At 36.6% G+C, this 18,531-nt stretch overlaps 1 protein-coding gene across 5 annotated transcripts in view; it reads right to left on the reverse strand.

Moving 5' to 3' along the window:
• ADAM10 (ADAM metallopeptidase domain 10) overlaps positions 1-18,531 on the reverse strand; it is a 181,793-nt gene that overhangs the window by 58,140 nt on the left and 105,122 nt on the right. For all 5 annotated transcript variants that reach the window (XM_053594026.1, XM_053594023.1, XM_053594027.1 and 2 more), the window contains exon 5: positions 8,181-8,281. In XM_053594026.1, the coding sequence (XP_053450001.1) occupies positions 8,181-8,281 (101 nt within the window). The remainder of the gene's footprint in view (positions 1-8,180; positions 8,282-18,531) is intronic.

Raw genomic sequence — 18,531 nt, forward strand, 5'->3', positions numbered from 1 at the left:
ATAAGTCTCCCAAACAGAGAAATTAACATAAAGTCATCAAATTTCTTAATCAAGTGGTTCAGATCTTCCATATCTCATCTGGATTTTATTTTTTAATCTGTTACTTAATGAAAAGCGAAGTGAAACCTCCCATCATGATTTTTCTATTACTGCTTTTAATTTCATCAATTTTCGCTTTATATATTTTGAAGTTATGATATCATGGATATACAAATTTAAGATTGTTACAACATCTTGACCACACAGTCTCTATTATTAATGCTTCAGAGTACAGGTTCAATATTCACTTAGAATTATCCACTGTATTGTTCTTCACCTACAAGTTACCATTTGAGTCCACAATCTTTTCACTAGGAAGAAAACCTTTTAGTGTGTTCTGTTAGACTCTCAACTTGAAATGCTTTTATTTTACTTTTATCTATTTTCACTGAGGATAGCATTCTAGGATAGCAGTTACTCCATGTAAGAACATTCTGTCTTTTGGTTTCAACTGTTTCCAGTGAGAATGAGCTGCCGTTTTTACAATGCTTCTTGGAACATGATTTTTCCCACTGGCTGCTTTTAAGATTACATCTTTGGTTTTCAAAATTTCTAATAAAAATAATAAGGATGTTATTTTCTTTTTTTTTTTTTTTTTTTTTGTAGAGACAAAGTCTCACTTTATGGCCCTCAGTAGAGTGCCGTGGCCTCACACAGCTCACAGCAACCTCCAACTCCTGGGCTTAAGTGATTCTCCTGCCTCAGCCTCCCGAGTAGCTGGGACTATAGGCGCCTGCCACAACGCCCGGCTATTTTTTGGTTGCAGTTTGGCCGGGGCCGGGTTTGAACCCACCACCCTCGGTATACGGGGCCAGCGCCTTACCGACTGAGCCACAGGCGCCGCCCAAAGGATGTTATTTTCATTGTGAAGTATTTATCCTGCCCAAATAATAGGACCTAATGAATTTGTTGTCTGATACCTCCGCTATATTTGGAAAATTCTCAGTCATTGCCTGTCCTTACTTGACCATGTCCTTCCATGACATCAATTACACATATGTTAGACCTTTTTAAAGTATCATTTATGTTCTCTTAGAGTTTTTCCTGTATTTTCCATCCTTTTGTTTCTTACTGGTGTGGTCTATTTTCTCATAATATACCATCCAGATCTAAATCCATTAAATTCTTAATTTAAATTCTAAATTCTTAATTCCTGTAGCTGCATTTTTTTAATTCTAAAACTTCCATCATGTTCCTTTGTTAATTTTCAATTTTCTGCTGAACTTGAACACATTAAAGTCTGTGTCTGATAATTTCATTGCCTAGATATTTTTAGGTAGCTTCCATCGTCTATTAATTCCCTTGTTCTTCCACCATGTTATTTTGTTTGTTGATATGTTAGTTATTATGAACTGAGTGCCAGACGATATATATGGAAAAACCAGATATAAGTGAAGGCTTAAGGTGATGATATTTTATCTTTCTTAAGAGATTTACTTTCAATTCTAGTAAGTAGTTAGGGTTGGTGTGATAATTAATCCTGGATCACCTTAATCTGATAAAAGACTAAGAAGATGTGATGTAAAGTTTTAATCCCTGTGAGGGGAGGTTGAATACTTTCTGATTCACCTTTAATCTTACAGAGTAGCTATTCAAGGTCCCAACCTAAAGCTCTTCTGAGTAGACCCTGAACAACTTTTCTATCCTTAGCCTCATGAGTTTGGGCATTTCTACTTACCTTCTCACCTCTCTAAATGTACACTTTTTCTAAGATCTTGGTCCCATAATTCTGCACAGCTTTGTTACCTTTCCAATGCCTTCAAATAGATACATACACAATATACAACATGTACTGCAGACATACACACACAAAATTAACATATATTTTTAAAGTATTTCTATTTTGTGGCCAGGTTAGTTTTTATTAGTTGTTCTAATCAGAAAAAGGAATACTTTAAGAAATAAAGACAACTTTTTATTAATTTTATGCATTGTATTTCTCAAAGTTTACAACTTGTCTTTACTTTAAGGTGTCTTTTAGTTTTCATATAGTAAAATATATCAATCTTTTTTTTATAACCAATGATTTCATGTATTCAAAATGTTTCTCTACTTCAAAATCTAAAATTTTTATTATTTTCTTTTGTAAAATATTTTTTCAAATGCTTGGCCTGTTTTTTAATTGGGATTTGTGCATCTTGTTATGTGTTCTTTACATATTCTGGAGTGCTTTTGTCAAACAGATGTTTTATAAATATTTTCTTAAGTCTATGGCTTGTTTTTCAATTTCTTAACTGTGTCTTTGAGGCAAAGTTTTTGATTTTGATGACATCTAGTGTGTGTGTTTATTTGTTTGTTTATTTATGAGGGTATTTTTGTACCCTAAATTATCTTATCCAAAAGTCACAAAAATTTTTCCTGTTTTTTCCTTTAAGTTTTAGTTAACTTTAACATATAGGTCTATTTTCCATTTTTTGTTAATTTTGTATAAGGTGTGATGTGTAGGTGCATCTCAATTTTTTTTTCAGAATATCCAATTGTCTCGACAACGTTTGTTGAAAAGACCCTTCATAGTCCTCCTTTAAATATCTTTGGGACCTTTGCAACAATCAACTAACCGTGTGGACTCTCTACTCTTTTCCACTGATATAAGTGTTTACTTTTAGGTCAAGATGATACTATCTTACTTTACGGTAAGTCTTAAAATCAGACTATATAAAACCTCCAGTTTTGTTCTTTTATTTTTCAATTGTTTTATCTATTCTAAGTCCTTTACATTTCAATGTAACTCTAAGAATCAGTTTGTAAATTACTAGAAAGATCACCACTGGAACTTCTGATATAGACTGCATTGAAAATACAGAACAGGGCGGCGCCTGTGGCTCAGTCGGTAAGGCGCCGGCCCCATATACCAAGGGTGGCGGGTTCAAACCCGGCCCCGGCTGAACTGCAACCAAAAAATAGCCGGGCGTTGTGGCGGGCGCCTGTAGTCCCAGCTGCTCGGGAGGCTGAGGCAAGAGAATCGCTTAAGCCCAGGAGTTGGAGGTTGCTGTGAGCTGTGTGAGGCCACAGCACTCTACCAAGGGCCATAAAGTGAGACTCTGTCTCTACAAAAAAAAAAAAAAAAAAGAAAATACAGAACAATTTGGGAATAACAGACATTGAATCTTCTAATGATGAACACAGTATATTTCTCATTTCTCCATTTGTTTAGAGCTTTAATTTTTCTTAGCAATGTTTTGTTGTTTTTTCATGTACATCTCTTACACCTACTTTGTTAAATTTATTCCAAGTATTATTTTGTATTTTGATGCTATTTTTAAGTGATTTGTAAAATTTCATTTCTAAATGTTCCTTGCCAAAATATAGAATACAATTAATTTTTGCATACTAGTTTTTATTATATGCCCTTGACAAGTTTACTTACTGTTTCTAGTAACTTTTCCAACATTTCTTAGGATTTTCTAGACTCTTGTCATCTAAAATAAAGGCAGTTTACTTTCTTTACAATCTGTATACCTTTCTTTGTCATGTCTGAATAAAAGTGAGACTGGCATCCTTTATGCTTGGTTGCAGGAGAAAGGGATTTAGTCTCTCCCTAGTTTTTACAGGTTTTTTTGTTTGTTTGTTTGGTGTTTTTTTTTTTTGGCAGTTTCTGGCCGGGGCTGGGTTTGAACCCACCACCTCCAGCATATGGGGCCAGTGTCCTACCCCTTTGAGCCACCGGCGCCACCCTCAGCTGTCAGTTTTATATAGAAGTGTAAGGCTGTTTCCTTTTACTTTCAGTTTGGCAAGTGTTGGGTGTTGAAATCTGACATATGCTTTTCTACTAGTCTATGTAAACTACATAGGTGTTTCTCCTTTATTATGTTAATACGATGAATTATATTGATTGGTTTTCTAATGCTAACCAATTTTACATTTCTGGCATAAACCTCATTTGATCGTTATGTATTATATTCTTCATGTATTGCTAGATTTCATTTGTTAGTATTTTTTAAAATTTTACATCTCTACTCATGAGGGATATTGGCCTATAGTTTAGTTTTCTTGTATTGCCTTTGTCTGATGTGAACATTAAGTTAACACTGGCCTCATAAAATGTGTTAAGTTTTCCTTCCTCCTTTATTTTCTTAAGGACATTATGTAAAATTGATATTACTTCTTTCTTAAGTATCTGAAATTCAATAAGTATGTTACTTCTGGGCTTAAAGTTTTCCATGAAACAAAACTAATAAGTATCAATTTAATCTCAACCACATATAGTCACCTTTTTGTTTTTTTGAGACAGAGTCTCACTATGTCGCCCTTGGTAGAGTGTCATGATGTCACAGTCACAGCAACCTCAAACTCTTTGGCTTAAGTGATTCTCTTGCCTCAGCCTTCCACGAAGCTGGGACTACAGGCGCCTGCCACAACACCCGGCTATTTTTTTGTTGTAATTGTCATTGTTGTTTGGCAGAACCAGGCTGGGTTCAAACCTGCCAGCTCCAGTGTATGTGGCTGGCGCTCAATGAGCTACAGGCAACTGGCCACTCACATATTTCTTATTGGTTGTGCTATTTTTCTTAATTTGTGTCTATAAAGGATTTTTGTCTATTAAATTGGTATTATTGGATTTATTGGCTCCAGGTGTTTAAAATATGCAGTTAATGGGCGGCGCCTGTGGCTCAATGAGTAGGGCGCCGGCCCCATATGCCGAGGGTGGCGGGTTCAAACCCAGCCCCGGCCAAACTGCAACAAAAAAAATAGCTGGGTGCTGTGGCAGGCACCTGTAGTCCCAGCTACTCGGGAGGCTGAGGCAAGAGAATCGCTTAAGCCCAGGAGCTGGAGGTTGCTGTGAGCTGTGTGATGCCACGGCACTCTACCAAGGGCCATAAAGTGAGACTCTGTCTCTACAAAAAAAAAAAAAAAAAAAATGCAGTTAATGTCTACAGTAATATCCCCTTTTTTGTGTCTGACAGTATTAATTTGTATTTGTTCTTTATTTCTTGGTCAGACTAGAAGATTATCAATCATATTAATCTCCTGAATTAATTTTCTCTGTTGTTTTCTACTTCATTCATATCTACTTTTACCTGCTTTATTCCTTCTACTTAGTTATGATTTAATACGTACTTCCTTGTCTAGCTCTTAAAAATGGATACTTATGTGACTGATTATAGATCTTTCTTTTCTAACATGATCATTTAAAAGGTCTCAAGAAAGACCTAAAAACTATTCTGTATAATTTCAGTCCTTTGAGACTTATCAAGACTTTTTTATGGTCTAGTATATGTTGAAGAAATGTTCTACATGCACTTGTGTATTCTGCCATTATTGAGTGGAGAGTTCTACAAATGTCAATTAGGTCAGATTGTTTCAGAGTGGTGTTCAAGTGTTCTCTATCCTTACTAATTTTTTGTCTACTCACTCTATCAATCTATTCACTTGTCTACTCAAAAATGAGTGTGATCTCTAGCTAAAATTTGTACAGTTTTCCATTTCTCCTTTCAGTTGTTAGTTTTTCCTCCACATATTTCAAGCTCTACTACTAATAATAACTACATTATTAAATAACATTTAGAATTGTTACTGTTTTTTTTTTTTTGTAGAGACAGAGTCTCACTTTATGGCCCTCAGTAGAGTGCCGTGGCCTCACACAGCTCACAGCAACCTCCAACTCCTGGGCTTAAGCGATTCTCTTGCCTCAGCCTCCGGAGTAGCTGGGACTACAGGCGCCCGCCACAACACCCGGCTATTTTTTGGTTGCAGTTTGGCCGGGGCCGGGTTTGAACCCACCACCCTCGGTATATGGGGCCGGCGCCTTACTGACTGAGCCACAGGCGCCGCCCAGAACTGTTACTGTTCTTGATAAACTGATACTTGTTATCATTATGACAGGTGTCTCTAGTGATAAGCTGTGACCTGAAATATATTCTGTTTGATATTAATATAGTCACTCTATAATTCTTATATTAGTGCTTGTATGACGTATGTTTCTCATCCTTTTACTTTTAAACTCTGTGTCTTTACACTTAAATTACATTTCTTTTAAACAGTTTGGTCAGGCTTTCTAAATCTAACCATCTCAGCTTTTTAATTTATGTTTAGTCCATTTATATTTAATGTAATAACGTAAACTTACCATTTTGCTATTTATTTCCTATCTGTCCTATCTATACTTTGTTCCTTTTTTCTCTTTCTCTGCCTTTTTTTGAATTAGCCAAGTATTTTTAATTACATTTGATGTCTTTCATTGATCTGTTAACTGTATCTACTTCATTTTTTTCACTGGTTGCTCCAGGGAAGAAGACATTTCTGCAAACTTTTTCTTAAAAGACCAAATGGTGGGCGGCGCCTGTGGCTCAGTCGGTAAGGTGCCAGCCCCATATACCAAGGGTGATGGGTTCAAACCCGTCCCGGCCAAACTGAAACCAAAAAATAGCCAGGCGTTGTGGCGGGTGCCTGTAGTCCCAGCTACTCGGGAGGCTGAGGCAAGAGAATCGCTTAAGCCCAGGAGTTGGAGGTTGCTGTGAGCTGTGTGAGGCCATGGCACTCTACCGAGGGCAATAAAGTGAGACTCTGTCTCTACAAAAAAAAAACAAAATGGTAAATATTTACACCATCATAGAGGCCACATGGTCTCTGTCACAACTACTTAATTCTGCCACTACAGTGCAAAAGCAACCATAGACAATGAGTCAGTGAATGGATATGATTGTGTTCCAATAAAACTTTATTTACAAAAACAAACAGCTGACTATGGGTCCATATTGACCTCAGCATTATAGTTTGCAATATCCACCTTTTTCACAGAACAATCTACCTGCCAGAACTATACTACTTCACATGGTGTAAGAAACAACAGTATACTTCTATTCTTCTGTCTCTTGTGCTACTGTCATAAATTTTGATTCTCTGTATATTGTAAAACCTATTATACATTATTATTATTTTAAGTTAATAATCTCTTGAAGAAATTTTTTAAATAAGAAAAAAGTCCTTCATATTTACCTACATATTTACTATTTTATGCTCTTGACTCCTTGTGTAGAATCAAGTTTCCATTTGATAACCTTTTTTCTAACTGAAGAAAGTACGGTGAAAATCTTTTTTCAGATTTTTTGCAGTGAAGATCTCCTAGAGACAAATTCTGTCACCTCTTGTCTATCCAAAATGATCGCTAATTCGCTCATATTTTTGAAAATTATTTTCACAGAATATAGAAACTTAGTTTGCCAGGATTTTTTTCTAATCCTTTGAAGATATCTTTCTATGTGGCTCAGTGGGTAGGGTGCCGGCCCATATACCAAGGGTGGTAGATTCAAACCCAGCTCTGGCCAAACTGCAACAAAAAAAATAGCCGGGCATTGTGGCAGGCACCTGTATTCCCAGCTACTATAGAGGCTGAGGCAAGAGAATCACCTAAGCCCAGGAGTTGGAGGTTGCTGTGAGCTGTGTGACCCCAGGCACTCAACAGAGGATGATAAAGTGAGACTATGTCTCTACAAAAAAAAAAAAAAAAAAAAAAAAATTTTAAAATTAGCCAGGCATGGTAGCACACACCTATAGTCCTAGCTACACAAGAAGCTGAAGCAGGAGGATTGCTTGAGCCCAAGAGTTTGAGGCTGCAGTGAGTTATGACTATGCCACTGCACTCCAGCTGGGAAGGAGGGGAGTGGAGGGGAGGAAAGAGAAAGGCAGAGTTGTATTTTGGACCTGTAATGTTCTTTGACTAATACATATTTGTATTCAAATTTCAGTACCACTCCTTTATTATTGCAAATTACCTGGCCTGTTTGAGCATTAAAAAAATGTATATTATTTTCCTAGAGTGATGTATAGCTCTCAGAAATTCTAGAACATACATTTTTAAATGCAGAAACGAAACATATGCCTAAGTTTATTTCCATTTCTTTTTTTTTTTTTTTTTGTAGAGACAGAGTCTCACTTTATGGCCCTCAGTAGAGTGCCGTGGCCTCACACAGCTCACAGCAACCTCCAACTCCTGGGCTTAAGCGATTCTCTTGCCTCAGCCTCCCGAGTAGCTGGGACTACAGGCGCCCGCCACAACGCCCGGCTATTTTTTGGTTGCAGTTTGGCCGGGGCCGGGTTTGAACCCGCCACCCTCGGTATATGGGGCCAGCACCTTAACAATTGAGCCACAGGCGCCGCCCTATTTCCATTTCTTAAATGCATGCTAGTGTTAAAATTCTTACCTGTGTTATCTCCTCTACACCAGTCATCTGGTACTTCCTCATCCTTTCAAATACTGAATGATCTGCACAGCCCCCCTGTGGACCATATTTATGGGGATAGTCTAAAACAGAAAGAAGAACTATCATTACTGTCACATGTTTAGATATAACCAATTATCTTGTAAATGAAAATTTAACTATCATTAATTAATGAAAGCCATAAATTCTTACTGGGCACCAACAGGAAAGGCATTAAAGTAGGTGTTTTAATTTTAAAATCTGGCAGGTTCTTAAGTTCTCCAATAAAAATCACTGGTCTTTAGTTTTTTCTCACATGGATGATTTGTAATTCTAAAAAAGGACAATAATTGCTCATTATTCTAGATTTAACTTTTCCAGTCTTTCCTATTTAAGATACATAAAGCATCTTAAAACTGCAATTTACCTGATTTTTGTAATTTATAACTTTCCCTTCAGACACATTAAATTCCTATGGCGCAAATGTAAAGCTCTCTCAACCTGAATTACAGGCAAGTTGATATTATATTTGGTTTGAATTCCTTCCATGAATACCAACTGGCCTCAAGGAAAAGTGATCTAAAAACACACTCTAAGTCTAAGGCATGGTCAAAGTAGACTGAGTTTAAATTTATTCTATGTGTAATTCAGGTGATTCCTCTGCTTTACAAACCAGTACTTATTTTATCATTTGTTTTCCCTTAATAAAGTGATTAATTTGTTCGTAGCTGAACTAGTTCTAGTTCCAGATAACAGTTAGATTTAATTTAGTCATTTAAAAGTTCGTTAAACGGCCAGATATGGTGACTCACACCTACAATCCTAGCACTCTGGGAAGCTAAGCCGAGAGAACCCCTTGAGCTCAGGAGTTTGAGACCAGCTTAAGCAACATTAAGACCTGGTCTCCACAAAAAATAGAAAAGTTGCCTATGGCACATGCCTGTAGACACAGCTACGTGGGAGGCTGAAGCAGAGGGATCATTTGAGCCCAGGATTTTGAGGTCGCAGTGAACTACTATGATGACACCACTGCATTTAGAAGGGGCAACAGAGCAAGACTCTATCTCAAAAAAAAAAAAAAAAAAAGTTCATTCTACTTTCTCTGTTCTATATACTTCTCCCTTGTTAAGGTCTACCTTGATTCATGAATATATTTTGTATTTTATAATTCAATCTATTATAGTAACCACAAAAGATAACTGGCAAGATAAAACACCAGACATGAAGACATGGATATAAGAAGTCCTAAAAAAGTCCTCAAGTAGCTTATAAAAGTCATACACAGAAATAGAAACACTGCAGTTAGTGTCTTAAGAAGACCTAGAACAGAAGTGGACATTAAGGGACTACAGTTGTCCCTCAGTACATGTAGGAGATTAGCTCCAGGACATCCCCTCCTCATATCAAAATAGGCATACTCAAATCTCAAAGTCAGCCCTCAGTGGTATGGGTTTCACATCTCATGAATACTGTACTTTCCATACAAGTTCGGTGTTTAAAAATCTGCATATATGTGGATCTGCATAGTTCAAACCTGTAATGTTCAAGATCAACTATATTTCATTAGAAATGCTACCCTGCAACACAGATAAAACTGACAGGTGGGAAGAAGGGGTTACAGACAACCTACCTATGCTAACACAACAGCTCTGATTTAAACATTAGTTTTGTTTTTTTTTTTTGTAGAGACAGAGTCTCACTTTATGGCCCTCGGTAGAGTGCCGTGGCCTCACACAGCTCACAGCAACCTCCAACTCCTGGGCTCAAGCGATTCTCTTGCCTCAGCCTCCCGAGTAGCTGGGACTACAGGCGCCCGCCACAACGCCCGGCTATAAACATTAGTTTTTATTAGAGGTTAAGATTTTAACAGCTAAAAAAAAAAAAAAAAAAAAATTCTGGGCAGTGCCTGTGGCTCAGTGAGTAGGGCGCCGGCCCCATATACCGAGGGCGGCGGGTTCAAAAAAAATAGCCGGATGTTGTGGCAGGCGCCTGTAGTCCCAGCTGCTTGGGAAGTTGAGGCAAGAGAATCACGTAAGCCCAAGAGTTAAGGTTGCTGTGAGCTGTGTGACTTCATGGCACTCTACCTGAGGATGGTACAGTGAGACTCTGTCTCTAACAAAAAAAAAAAAAATTTTCTGTCTTTAAAAAAAGATTTTAACAGCTATAAAGTTCAATCAATAAATGTAAAAGGAGTGACATAAAATTATCATTTGGCAACCCCACATGTATAAACTGATTTTGGCAAGAGTTAGTGCTAAAATAATCGGGTAATATTTGTGAGGGAACAGGATATTCGGTCACAAATTACTTATTAATAATAGAGAAAAAGAGAACTTTCAGATTAAAGAGAGATAGCAATTACCACTTTATTTAACCAAGTGACCAAAATTAGCACTGCCAAATGCAGGACAATCTGACAGTATGTGCCTCCCAAAGCAATGCATTAAGAAAGGTCCAGCTTCACTTACACAGCACTCTTGTCACCATCTAACCAAATCTAATCATGAGTAAATAACCAAGCACACCGAGAATGAGAGGCATTCTGTAAGTCACTGATCTAGACACAAGGAGAAAAAGGTGATCTCATTTTAAAAAAAGAGACAGTGAGAAAGGTCAGAAACTGGGGATGAGGGAACCTGGTATAAAAAGACATAAGAAATGTAATGTCCCAAAAAAGGTATTTTTAGGACAACTGAAGAAATATGGATTTTAAATAATTGTACAAACTGTATATTAAATGATATTATTGAATTAATAATAATGTTTTAGGACTGAAACATTATTACAGCTCTTTGGGAAAATGTACATATTCTTAGGTGATCAATGAAGTTTCATGTCTGCAACCTACTTTCAAATGATTCCCCAAAAAAGCATATGAAAAGAAGGATGCAAAATGTTGGCAAATCTAGGGGAAGGCTACATGAGTTCTTCATGTAATTCTACTGACTATTCTGTAGATTTGAAATTTTCAAAATAAAGTTAGGACTAAAAGATTGCAGTATCTGTGGTACTCAAATTAATTCTGAAGTGGAAAACTAACAATACACAAGTGTTGGGCAATAAAAAAAGATATTTGGAGGCACCCATAGCTCAGTGGATAGGGCGCTGGCCACATACACGGAGGCTGGCAGGTTCAAACCCAGCCTGGGCCAGCTAAAACAACAATGATAACTGCAACAAAAAAAAAACTTGGGCATTGTGGCGGGCGCCTGCAGTCCCAGCTATTTGGGAGACTGAGGCAAGAGAATCGCTAAAGCTCAAGAGTTTGAGGTTGCTATGAACTGTGATGCCACAGAACTCTACAGAGGGTGACACAGTGAGACTCTGTCTCAAAAAAAAGTCTTTTTTCTCTCTTTTTTTGAGACAGAGTTTTACTGTTATCACCCTCAGCAGAGTGCTGTGGCATCACAGCTCACAGCAACCTCCAACTCTTGCACCCAAGCAATTCTCTTGCCTCAGCCTCCAAGTAGCTGGGACTACAGGCACCCGCCATAATGTCCAGATATTTTTTGTTGCATTTGTCATTGTTGTTCAGCAGACCCGGGCTGGGTTCGAACCCACCATCTCAGGTGTATGTGGCTGGTGCCCTACCCACTGAGCTACAGGCACTGAGTTTTATTTATTATTTTATTGTTTCAAAGATTGGCTTTGAGAAAGTGAAAATACAGTATCATTCAGCATATATTTAATAAGCTTCTAACACAAAGGCTAGGAAGTTTTCCAAGGTTTTTAATTTGTACCTTTTAGCAGATTTGGGGTGTTAGCAGCATAGTGTCTTCCTCTGCTATTAATTTTAACCTGAAAATATCCCAATAAGCCTTGCCTAGGTTCCTAACAAAACCTAGTTTGCCTGGACCATTATTAGTTCAAGAAGTTCCTCCATACCACAAACACTCAATTCAACCAACAAAGAAAAAATGCAGTATAGGCATACTCATGCCAAGTGTCCATCTACCTGTACATGTACACACATGTTCCTTACAAAGTTAATAGACTTGATCCCATGGTAAAAAAGCTAATTGTTTTACCTATTATATAAAGCCAAGTTAATAGTTTGATATTAGTTATTTATATATCCATTGTTTTGTGCTATTTTGCCCCAATATCTTGAAGTAACTAAAAATATGGCATGATTCTTCAGCTAGTTTTCCCTTAAATCATTAATAAGAAAATGGTTTATCTTCTACTTACCAATAATAATGTTTATGGTAATGAATCTGGCTGCTGACTCTTGTAGTGACTAGGCAAATAACTTAAAAATGCTCTGAAAGTATTAGTATGTTAAATATTTTCCATACAAAATAGATGAGACCAATTTTTATACTTCCAAAAATGTATTTTAATTTCTGTTCCAGTGCATGCAATAAGCAACTAAATTATGATTTACTTAGTATGTTATGTTCTTCCTTTTATGAGTTAGTTTGCACTGCCTTAATATAGATTTGTTAGAATAAAGTCAATACTTAAGTTAATAAGAACCAATTTTAACTTTATCATAGGATAATTTAAGTTTAATGAAAAAAACATATATTTAACAACATTTAATGACATCGTTATAGAGTTGAATTAGACATATTCTAAAAGTGTTACTTTTAACCACAGTTCTAATTTATCCTAAAGTTTCTTGAATGATATTTATAACCCCCATACCAAAAACTACTCTCTCACACACATGGACACAAGCACAGACACAAGAACATACAAAAATGAACCCACTTCCAAATAAAAAACTATTTAACTTAGACTTTCAAAAAGAAAAGCCCTGTGATTAAATCATTTACAGCCAGTTTTCAGGTCAACTCTCTGTAAATGTCAATCATGCTTGGTTCCCCCATCCCTTATACTTCACCATTACTATTCAGCTATTAAAAAAAACGGAGACTTTACATCCTTCGTATTAACCTGGATGAAAGTGGAAGACATTATTCTTAGTAAAGCATCACAAGAATGGAGAAGCTTGAATCCTATCTACTCAATTTTGATATGAGGACAATTAATGACAATTAAGGTGGACGGGGGGAGGAAAAGCAGAGAGAGGGAAGGAGGGAGGGGGCAGGGCCTTGGTGCATGCCACACCTTCTGGGGGCAAGACATGATTGCAAGAGGGACTTTACCTAACAAATGCAATCAGTGTAACCTGGCTTATTGTACCCTAAATGAATCCCCAACAATATTAAAAAAAAAAAAAGGAAGAAAAGAAAAAAAGATTCTATATTTGTTTAGGAAAGTACATTTGTGAAAATATTTGTTATAGTAAAATGTGCTTGTTCATCTAAAAAAAAAAAAAGTATCCTGGGGCGGGTGGTGGAGATAATCTGTTTATCAAAATACTAACCTTTCAAAGGCCCTTCATACCAGCATACCACTTAATCAGTTTTTAAAAAGCTTTTAAATTGTCAAAGATTGTATTTGAAAAAGCAAACAGTTTTACTCTTGGCACAGTTTGGCAGTCACTAACTAAAAAGGTTCTTCATTATTCTGGGCACAATCTAGACTAAATTTTGTACTTCAAGTTAGGTGTGGCGTGTAACCAAGTTCTAGCTTGAAAGAGTATAAGCAGAAGTGTAGTAATTAGCCAAGATCCTCCATGTTCTTTCTTCCTTCTGAATGGCTAATAAAAGACAACCTGGGAACTGCTGAATACTGTGTAGGCACAAGATAAAGGAGTCTTAATTCCTGAATCAGTTCTTGAAGAAAAGCTTCCTGATAAGGAATAATCACATGAGACTGTTATGTGAAAAATGAGCTTTTAGTGCATTTCCCACTGAATTGGGAGCTATTTGGAATTGTAGTTAGCACTACCTAAATTCACGATGAAAACTTTCATCAAACAGAATAAAAGAACTCATTTTACATTTGACCTCCACAAGCATTCGGCAAATTTTTATTATCACAGATAATTTCAAAATAATCTTGGCCTACCATATCAGAAATTTTTTAACAGTGTTAATCAAGTATTTTATTATCTTGTTTTCTGAAGGTTTTTGTTTATAACTCATTTTCACCCACCCCAAAATATAATTTTTACCACAAAAATATCAGTCATAAAGTCAATTTGAAGACTGATACTCTCAGTATAGCAATTCTTAAAGATGAAAGCTTTTAGACTCTACAACACTCAGATTTAATATTTTACATGCTTATAGAAGTACTATCATTGCTTTTCAAACAGTTTTCAAAAGAAAATTTACCAAATGTAAGATCTTCAGTTTTAGAAAGCAATAAGCTGTGAAGCTCATTAGTTATAGCCCACCACATAATGAAGATGTCAAAACAACTATTTTTTTGCTTCCATATATAATTTAGTTCCACAAACATACTTTAAAATATACTATATACCAGTTGCTGTGCCTGATTTTGCTTAAATTTGAGAAATAACATATTTAGTAATCTGATCACGATAGAAATTAGAATGTCTTCATTCAAAGCATATCATAAAATATATTTTGAATCTGCTCCTGCACAGACCCCAAAGTGCTACTACAATATATTCCTAGAAGGAAGAATGTTGTAGCTTCTACACACTTGAACAATTTCATGTGCAAGGCATTTAGCTGAACATCTTAATAAATTAAGGAAGGGAACAAAATGTCCCTATCTTAAACAATTGTAACATCATTTTCTTTAATATAACAATATAAGGGAATTCAAAAATAATGTATATGGGCTCGTTGTCTGTAGCTCAGAGGCTAGGGCTCCAGCCACATACACTGGAGATGGCAGGTTTGGATCCAGCCTGGGCCTGCCAAACAACAGTGACAGCTACAACCAAAAAATAGCCGGGTATTGTGGTGGGTGCCTGTAGTCCCAGCTACTTGGGGAGGCTGAGGCAAGAGAATCTCTTAAGCCTAAGAGTTTGAGGTTGCTGTGACGCCACAGCACTCTACCAAGGGCGACATAATAAGACTATCTCAAAAATAAATAAATAAATAAATAAAATAAAAAATAATGCATATATCTGATATGTAATTTGCAATTCCTATGATATAGTATCCCAATGAAATGTAAACACTACCTAGATATTAATAATACCAAACATATTGATACTCTGATGTCATCAATACATGGCACCAATACTAGGTATGTAAACATTAAGATTAAGGTAATCAAACATATGCGCCCTAATGGGTAGCTCATCTATTTGATAAAATGTATTTATTGTTACATTTACATTTCAGGTCAGACAATTAAGTTCACGAACTCGTCCTAGAAAAAGTGCTACATACCTCATTGCTGTATCACTACCTTCAAAACACTCCCTTTGGGAAGCTATGCACCAACACCTGCACCTACTATTCCACCCTTCAAAGCCCCTGGGATGAGTTCAAGAACTTAATTGTCAGACTTTGTACAACAACAACTCTGATGGACATTCAAAAAAAGAATTCCAAAATTGCTTTGGGGTGGTGGACTGGGTGCTGGCATTAGTACATAGCTTCCTTCAAAGGTGACCGTTGTGATATCCAACAATGAAGTATGTAGCATTTTCTAGGATGAGTTCGCAAACTTAACTGGCCATACATACACACACACACTTAGAACACCGTTTATGTACCTAATATTAGAGTTGTTTTTTTTTAACCACTCCTCCACACAGAAGTCCTAGGGTCAGTGTTCAGAGCAATACCACTCTGCCTGTCTACTATCAGTTAGAGTTGAGAGGAAGCCAGGAGAAACAAGCACAGGACCACAATCCACAGCAGGCTGCTACTCCCCAGAGTGAAAAGACAGCTTAGACTCAGTAATAAAACTGCTCTTACTCTACCTCATCACCAACAGATTGCTTTTGGCTATAATGAAGAGAGTATCTATGTTTCATAAAACTTACACTGGTACATCATCTGACAGGAGTCAAGAGAATTATTCTGCAGCATTCCTGCTCTCTATCAGGAGGACTCCAACAAGAATCAAAGAGAACCCCAGAACTCTTCCCATTCTTGGGAAGATATCACCCTGCCTCTAATTTTATAAAACACTCAAAGCTATCTACTACTTTGTCCCCTGGGCCATTAAGACTATTCTCAAAGTGGCTCAGTTTTTATAGTCATGAGACTATACTACTGATTACTCCAACTTACTATAGGCATTTGCTGCTTCCCCAAATCACTACTGCCCTTATTTTCTTATTTTTATTATAAATCATGAGTCAGTGTCACTCTCTCTGATACCATTCCATCATAATCCTTAATGATTCCAACATTCATATGCTTCAAATATGCTCATAACTTTTCTCCCATGAACTTTGCTTATCTCAGCTTCTCATTTCTATGCTTATGCTTCTGACTTATCTGAAATTTCTCATAACTGAAACTCCTTCTTAATCTCAACTTCCAGCATCCTACTTTGTTTCTACCACTTTATCTTTTCCACACATTCCCTCTAGACTCTAAATCTTTCAACACCAGTAAGTCCCCTCAGTCCATCAACACTATGATCTTGTTCACTGCCTTTCACTAGATATTCTTTCTCTTTCTTATCTGGTCTAAACCCCACAGTCAATTATTTAATATAATTACTCTATTGCATTCATCATAGTCCTCTGCCCTAAATCTCCAACCTGGACCCCTTGACTTTCAACCAAATCCTATTTAAATTCAATTCACTACCTATATTCCTAAAGCTGAATGGGGGTAATGAAAATTGGGCAACTGTGCTATTCTCACTCAAAAAATCATAATCTCAAGTAGTTCCCTAATGCCACTTGGCAACTAGCCTGTATTTCCAGAGTTGATTCCCTATTTTATTTACCTAGTTAACATCAGATAGTCCTTGCTTCACCACAGCAGTACAGGATAGCTGGTAAAACTGATCGTGCAAGCTGAAACTATGCGAAGCAACCCTAATAATCAATGGGGGAAAAAATGAAATTGTTTTGTGAACTTTAAATCTTTTGTCAAAATACTAAAACTCTCTTAGTATTGGTGATTAATGTATAGGGGAGTGAAAAATAATAAAACTTCAGTACACTATAATTTAAAACATTAGAAATATTTAATTCCCCAAGAATTAGAGAATTTAAAAATAGAATGTTTATTTCTTTGTAAATTACATTTTATACATCATAAATTAAAGATATAAACTCCTTTTGAAAGCTTGAAATTTAGAGTAAAAAAATTCTCCAAAGCAACATAACAGCATGTATATATGCTTCAAATTCTGTCAGCACAAAACTCTCTTGATTAAAAAAAAGGGAAGGATAACATTTTTCCCATATACTTTCAAAACTTCTAAAAGAGCCCATTTTCCCCATAACCACGTTAACTATAAAAATGGACAATGACATTTTTCCTCTAAAATTACTGACAATATAATCCTCATTTCCAGAAAAAGCCTTTGTTCAACTAATGAATAAGCCCTCATTGAAATGCTAAATCATAGGATGCACTGTAGTTCCCGTGAAAAGGCCAAACAGCATATTCTTTCACAAAGATGAGTCATGGGCGTAGGATATTCAGCCTTTTAAAACAAAGATCAGCTTTAGAACTATTGCCTCTCTTCCATTTCCTTTGCATGCCAACCTCTGGCTTTTGTTTTGTTGTAGGAGACACAAATATAAATAATACATACATTGTCACATCACCTCAAGTAGGAAATAGCTCTAGTTAACTCTGAATCATCCACTCCATCAAAGGGGAATATTTATATTCAGATTCTCAGCCCAACAGAACCACACGTAAAATGCCCACTTCTTGCAACCTCACTACTTCCAGCAGAGCCCCCCTCCCCTCTTTGTAGACTGGCAGATTAGGAACTTGACAGGATGGCCCAAGGCCTTGGCTACAAGACAACTCTCTAATAGTTAAAACTGGATGTAATCCCTCCAACAACATGTCATGAACCACCAAATCTAATCAAGCAATTCAACCTTCATTATATTAAATAAATTTAAAAGAGTGACTTCAAATAATAATTATGCATAGAAATTAATCTGTTAGCTAATTTATTAACTTAATAATCACTTTAAGTTAATAATTAATTTAACAAATTAACAAAGAGTGTCATGGAGTGACATGAAAATTGCCATTTATTCTCAAAGCCAAAGTTGCCAAAAATTGCCAAGGTTTCACTGATAGGAGAGTAAAAGAGTCGATTTTTTTTTGCCCCTGAAAAAAGATGAAGACTTTGGAAAGAGAGGTCTCCAAATGTTCCTTCCCCTTCTAATTCCAGTGTCATGAATCAGAGTCCCTTTCACCCTGTAGCTCTTCGCAATTACCACATCTAATTTCCATTTTTGTGAGGGAGAAGGAACATGAGAAGAGCACACATGTCCTTGTCCCTGGGAAGAGGAGGAAAGTGAAGATGGTCCCTACTGATCTCCCAAGAGATAGGAAGACAGCTGGGCCACGCACATCAT

This window comes from Nycticebus coucang, chromosome 6, assembly GCF_027406575.1.
Source record: "Nycticebus coucang isolate mNycCou1 chromosome 6, mNycCou1.pri, whole genome shotgun sequence".
Lineage (NCBI taxonomy): Eukaryota > Metazoa > Chordata > Mammalia > Primates > Lorisidae > Nycticebus > Nycticebus coucang.